Raw genomic sequence first — 6896 nt, 5'->3', positions numbered from 1 at the left:
ACAATTAAAAATAATTGATGAGTTTGTATAAAAATATGATAGGGTTTAAACATGAAAATAGGAAACGTATTATAAATATTGTTTTTGAAATTATCAAAATTAAGAGAACGGACAAAAAAATATAGGATGAAAAGTACTTTTTCGACAATTTTGTTTTCAATTGACATGACTATGATAATCATACTATAGAAAGGGGATCCACATATCAAAACAAACAAATGAAAACACGAAACTGTCATTTGATATAATAAAAACTCATTATATTTCCTTTCTTTATGGTCCTGTTTAATTCAATAACGAACACTATTTGTCTTCTATTTCTTCTTAGATTTGATTTCATATCAACGTCACACTAAGGTCGTTACATATTGATCCATTAAGTAAACATTATTGATAATAACAATAATTTTCATGCATTTCTCATGTATAATCTCGTCGTTAATCATTATCCAACGAAATATAATATTCCTTAAATTTTGATTAAGAATGATTGATTTGAGATTATGATACCCGCAATAATAATTATTAAATCCCTAAAGAAAAAAACATCTCAATCATTAAGCTTAGCCATTCCCATCCACATCTCATTTTCATATAGGTAGAAACCAAACAAAAACTCTTTAATGCTCATCCAAAACACACACACCTTACAATTCCATTATTAATATATATTAATTCAAGGGCCTTCCCATAATAAATTAATTATTAACCCCCCTATAAGCCAACTATTTAACCAATAGTCCTTTCAAAATAATAATTATAATAAAAGCTATTAACAAATAGTGGTGTCACACTAAAGATTGAATTGCTATATGCACCTTCTCAATATGGATACACACATTAGGCAAAAGAGTGGGGGATGGCTTCACAAAAGTCAAAGAAAGAGAGGGATTCAAAATTTTTCATATTTCTTCTCCCCATTACTTCTTCTTATATGGTGTTTGATTCAAAAGGGAACAAATTTCAAGATAAAGATAAAAACAACTCTAATTTCTTAAATGGGTTTTTTTTTTTTTTTTTTGCCAAAAGTTCAAACAATTTGTTTTTAAGATATTAAATTTATATTTATTACAAGTTTTAGGAAGTTTTGCATTTGTGATCTCTACCTTTTTAAAATATTCTTAAGTTTTGGTGAATATGTTTACAAGTTCTTAATAAATACATTTAAAATCGACCAGACTGAATTAAGGTTTAGTTAGGGATGGTTTCGACCACTCGTTTGTCAGGTTTCATGTATAAAAAAAAACCTATGATTGATTACATTAATTTTTTAAAAATAATTAAAAAAAGAAGAAAAAAACAAGAATGTTATCACTCGTCCACGTCTAAGCCTACTTCCTTAGTGGTTGATTTTTTTATTTTTGTAAATATAACAATTAGATTCAAAATATTAATGTTTGACTATATTTGTAATTTTTTAAAAATGTTACTATATACTTAATTATTATGTCTAAAATTATTAACAACTATAATTAATTTTTTTTAATTAACGTACTCAAGTTTCAAATTCATTACCATGATTGTTCTTTTTTCAAATAATGTTAACCTACGCCATAACCCTTCAAATCTATATCATTTTCCTACTTCTCAAAAACGTAATATAGGCCAAACGTACCGATTTGTAAAATTCAAAACCTCAAAAAAGAGAAGAAAAAAAGAAAGAAAGTAAAAGTTTCCATTAATAAAACCAAAATTGTAGGCATAGGGGTTGCAATAAATCCTTCCATAACTAATTGAAATCCTAAGTTTGTGATAAATTTGCCAGCTAATGCACACAAGCCATATGTAAGCCATAACAATCATCTCCATTCTACTCTGTTTCCCACCTTTTCTTCTTCTCTAAATTACAACTTTGGCTATCCAAAAATTAATTAAATTTCAATACACACTACAGTGAGATTAATATTCTTTATTCTTACTCTCATTCAACAGCCATAGATCATACAATGGATAGTGACCCAAATATCAAATTTTGAACCTTTTCATGTGTCCTAAATTTGAGGGCCACTCATTTTGACAAAATTAAGCTGTTTGAGAATCAAAAATATGTTTTAGAATCTTTGATTTTGTTTGGGAATTGATCCTTTTTCTTTTTTTTTTCTAGAATCAAATATTATATTGTTCCTGTTATCTATTTTGTGCTTAAACCTATGTTGAATATAGGTTGAAAACTTTAAAACATTGTTTTGATTTTTATACTTCGGATATATATCGTTTAGTTTTATTCTATGTATTTTTAAATTTAAATTTTGGTCTATGTACTTTTAGTATTAAATGTTAATTTTAGTTTCTTAACGCTAATTTTTATTGAAAATTGATTAAATAGTAATGATAATTTTAAGATAAAAAAATATATAATATGTGAATATGTTTTTAAAATCTATTAGTAAAATGAGTTATATGAACTCAATTTAATATTTACTAAAACTATAGGAACTAGAATTAGACATAAAGTTGGAGTGAGAAAGATAGACAAAAAATCGAACTGAACGTTCCATCAAAACCTACTGAACTGAAGGTGGTAGATTGGAGATAAGGAGAGGTTTTGTCGGTGTTAGTTTGAGAAAACTCCAAATCAGCAACATGTTTTAAAATTTTTTAAAGGTTATTTAAACCAACTATTGATTAGTTTGTAGTTATTTATGGTTGAAGTTGGCTTGAACCTTTACTAAATTTACCATAGTCAATGTGTTATTGGTTTAATCGAAAAACCAACTCAGATCGACTGATGCTTACTGATATATATTATGTATGCTAAGTTAGGTATATTCTTTGTGGCCTAAATGTATCATGCTTTAAAAGGTAGAAATCAAACGTTTTAATTCAAATACATCGACTAAAATTGACAAAAGTTGAATGTATATGTTAACCAAAATAAATTATTTTGAAAATTGAAGCAAAAGAAACGAAAGTAATCTATTGATGCAACCTGTGCAATAACACTGTGCATTATGCAGTAATGCACCACTAAAACCATACTTGTAAACTAAAATTGAAAGAAAAGTCCATATTTTGATAACAATATTAATCAAGCTACAGCAAATAAGCAAATACGTATAATGCACAATCCTATCTATCCACACAAATATAATTCAATTGACATATTAATATAATATATTTTCACAATAAAAAAAAATCTGTGGTTCAAATTTTCACATTTGTAATATAATATGATATATGAGATAGTTTTTGTCTCTATTTTTGTATAAATATTTTTCATTCACAATATATTATCAATGTATCTATCTATATATATATTGAAAGAAATTAGAATTGAGATATTAATATTTTAATTTATGCAAACAACTTAACAATATAACTAACCAAATGTTTGGGTTACCAATTTCAAAGAGGGTAGAACGAGCAATCATAATATAACACCAAGGTATAAAACGTAAAATTAACTATAGTATAACTATATCAAATCCCTTTTTGTTACCACATTTACTATCTTTCGTTCATTGTTTCTTTTTGCCTTTGTTAAATACAAATCGTTATATCCAAATTAAAATAATTTACCCTCTAAACACATACTATTCTAACATAAATAAATCAACTCAACCCATCACAACTATTTCCACTTGTCTCGAAGACTTTTAGGAGTGTCAAAGTTGTCCTTATAAACCAACACATCGATCATTTTAGCATACTTTGTACATGCATATATCTTAGAAAAACTTCAAGGAGGTCACTCTAAACATATACTATTCTAACCTAATTAAAAATACAGGCTTAACTTTCAATTGAGCCACTGAAGATGAATTAGGTGTACATTGTTGGTATAAGTAGTAATCCTCAATTTTTTTTAAGCCCTTACTAATCATACTTTCATGTTTTTAGCTAGAATCTCTCGGTAAACTCGATTCATTTATATCTCTTTTCTAAACTTGAAGCGTTGTAATAAGACTTTTAGAGGTCGTTTGGCCCTCCGACTATGGAGTGGTTAGCCCACTCCATGTTTGCCTCGGGAGTTATCATAATTCTAGGATTAGGATTAGATTCTGCTTTTTTTTTCCTTATTACTCATCTATCACTATTCTCCACTCCCCCTTTCATTATTTCTCACCCTCTCATCTTTTCTATCTCACTATTTTTCACCCTCTCCTTTGACTATTTCTCACTTTTCAAACATAGATTATAATAACTCAAACTATAACTATATGCACTGAAACACAAACTATTATAATTCACATACTATAATAATACATATTACAATAACTCTATGCCTAAACGCGTTGCTAAACTAGCTGCCATGGATCCAAATGAATGGGAAGTGTTTTGAATGGTACTAAAATTTAGGGAGGAAAAAACATGAAGAGAATTTTATTTTCAATTATTTATTTTATAAAAGAAAAAAAAGAGGAAAAAACTAAAAGGCATGACGTGGGGCCATAATTGTTGTTGGATTATATCTCCTGAGAATGGGGCCTACTTAGGGAACACAACCATAGAAGCTGGTCTCACCACGTGGCCACCCACCAAATGCCCCCTTCTCCTTCTCCCTTCTCCCTTCTCCCTTCTCCTCTTACTTACTTCCTTTTTTCCATTCTCTCTTCTTTTTTTTTTTAAATGTAACAGTTTCTTGATATTAACTCCAAACTTACAAACCCTGTGGCTGTAATCCTTTTCTTCTTTATATATATAATAACACCCCTCCCCCCTCAATTCCCTTCTTCCATTATCCTAAACCACAGTCTTCTTCTTCTTCTTCTTCTTCTTCTTCTTCTTCTTCTTCTTCTTCTTCTTCTTCTTCTTCTTCTTCTTCTTCTTCTTCCTTTCATTTACTCATGGCTGATCATGATTTCCCTTCCTCCTTCCCTCTTGAAGATCCAAATTTAGAACTCATGGCTTCTCATTTCTCCTCTTCAATTCCCAATTTCACTCACTTTTTGCCATTCTCCACCACTAATACAGAAATATTTTCACAATTTCCTCCAAATTTCCCAGAAAATAATGCTACTTCTTTTACTACTTCCCCTGTTTTGCCTTCTCACTCTGTTTTCCCACCTGCTCCAACTCCCTCCGTTTCTACTACTACTCATCACCACTTCCATGATATCAATAACAAGAGAAAATCTATGCCTATGGATGTTTCCGAAAGTACTTCTGGGATTTCCACTCCTCAAGTTTCTGAATCTGGCTTCAACACTAAATATGTATGTATATATATATATATGCCTTTTCTCCTTGTTTCTTTTATCAATCATTTATATTATTATTCATGGTGTTTGTTTAATCATTAATCAATAGAGTTTCCTCTTTTTTTGTTTTTGGTTACGTATAGAGCTCTGGGAAAGGGAAGAGGTTGAAAAGCTTAGAGAAAGAAGAGGAGAAATCAACTAGAGAAGTGGTTCATGTTAGAGCTAGAAGAGGCCAAGCCACTGATAGCCACAGTTTAGCTGAAAGGGTAACTCAATATTCTTTCATTATTGTTGTTACAAAATTACTTTAATTATGCTTCTCTTAATTAGTGTATGTTTTCTAGTGATTATAGAAACATAAAATCAAGGATTAAGTTGATTAATCACTCTTAAAGCATATCGTACAATTGTTTAATCACACTTAAACTAATTAAATTTTTAAGTATTTTTCAAAAGAGGGGGAAACCTTTTTTTTTTTTTTTTAAATTTTATTTGTTGGGGTTAAGGAAATATGGATTAATTGTTGTCAATCAATCAATCAGGTGAGAAGAGGAAAAATCAATGAAAGACTAAGATGCTTGAAAGACATTGTCCCAGGATGCTACAAGGTATGAAAAAACAAAAGAAGTTAAGCATATTCTTGCAATTAAAGAAATTAATTCTTTTTTTTAAAAATAAATGTAAAGAATCTTGTTCTTTCTTTCTTTTTTTTTTTGTGGGTAATTTTAAGAATACACACACATATATAATGAAACTAAATACTCAATGGAATAACAGACCATGGGCATGGCAGTAATGTTGGATGAGATAATTAACTATGTTCAGTCTCTACAGAATCAAGTGGAGGTGAGAGTTCTTCAAACTATCTATCTATATCTATATCTATATATATATCAAAACATATTCACAAACTTATGTTTTTGAATTTCAGTTCCTATCCATGAAACTTGCTGCAGCTAGCTCTTTCTATGACTTCAACTCAGAGGCAGATGCAATATCAAAATTACAAGTAATTTTTCTTTTATAAAAAAACCCTTAAGTTTTTAATTTACAATCTCTAAACTTAGGATTATACTTTTAATTTAGTAACAAGGTTGATTTGGGTATTTTATTTTTTTTTGTAGAGGGCAAAGGCACATGAAGCAAAAGAATTGGAGAGATTGATGAAGGAAGGATATGGAGGAATAGCTTGCTTCCACTCAAATTTGCCTCTTTGACTTTTTTTATTTCTAAAATGTCAACTTCTCATTCTCCAAAACAAACACTAGAAGGGAAAAAAATCTTCCATTTCAATTTGTTTTTCTTTTCTTTTTTTTTCAGATTTTATAGATAAATTTCGCCCTCGGTTAATGATATTGATATTGTACTTAATACAATCAAAAACTTATAGTTAACGAAAATTCTAGTATATCGATTGAGGTAAAAGATTCGAACAATCATTCTTGTAATTACGAGTACAATTGATATTCAACTAAATTAAACTCTTATTAGTTAAAATTTTTAGTTTAAACAAAAGGGATGCGTACCTCTATTATTATTGGTATATTATTACCGTCTAATTATTAATTAGGTATAAAATAATCAAGCTAAATTTAATTTAATTTATATCCAATTTTGTTTAGGTATGACATTAATTATTTCCTAAGTTCGATGTATATATTCTTTCATCTTTAATTAATATAAGACATCACCTTTTAGATTATTAAATTTTGTTCACAATCTTATATATATAAAAGTTATCACTTTTAAAAAAGT

The 6896-nt window shown here is 28.7% G+C and overlaps 1 protein-coding gene across 1 annotated transcript; it reads left to right on the top strand.

The window, feature by feature from the left end:
• Positions 1-4601: 4601 nt before the first annotated feature.
• LOC101209353 (transcription factor BEE 3) lies at positions 4602-6589 on the top strand. The gene is made up of 6 exons (XM_004137494.3): positions 4602-5156; positions 5285-5407; positions 5684-5749; positions 5919-5987; positions 6073-6150; positions 6266-6589. The coding sequence occupies exons 1-6, from the start codon at positions 4788-4790 to the stop codon at positions 6356-6358; spliced, it is 798 nt and encodes a 265-aa protein (XP_004137542.1). The 5' UTR covers positions 4602-4787; the 3' UTR covers positions 6359-6589.
• Positions 6590-6896: the final 307 nt, after the last annotated feature.

This window comes from Cucumis sativus, chromosome 1 (genome assembly GCF_000004075.3).
Source record: "Cucumis sativus cultivar 9930 chromosome 1, Cucumber_9930_V3, whole genome shotgun sequence".
Taxonomy (NCBI): Eukaryota; Viridiplantae; Streptophyta; class Magnoliopsida; order Cucurbitales; family Cucurbitaceae; genus Cucumis; species Cucumis sativus.
This window is presented reverse-complemented; position numbering and strand designations above follow the sequence as displayed.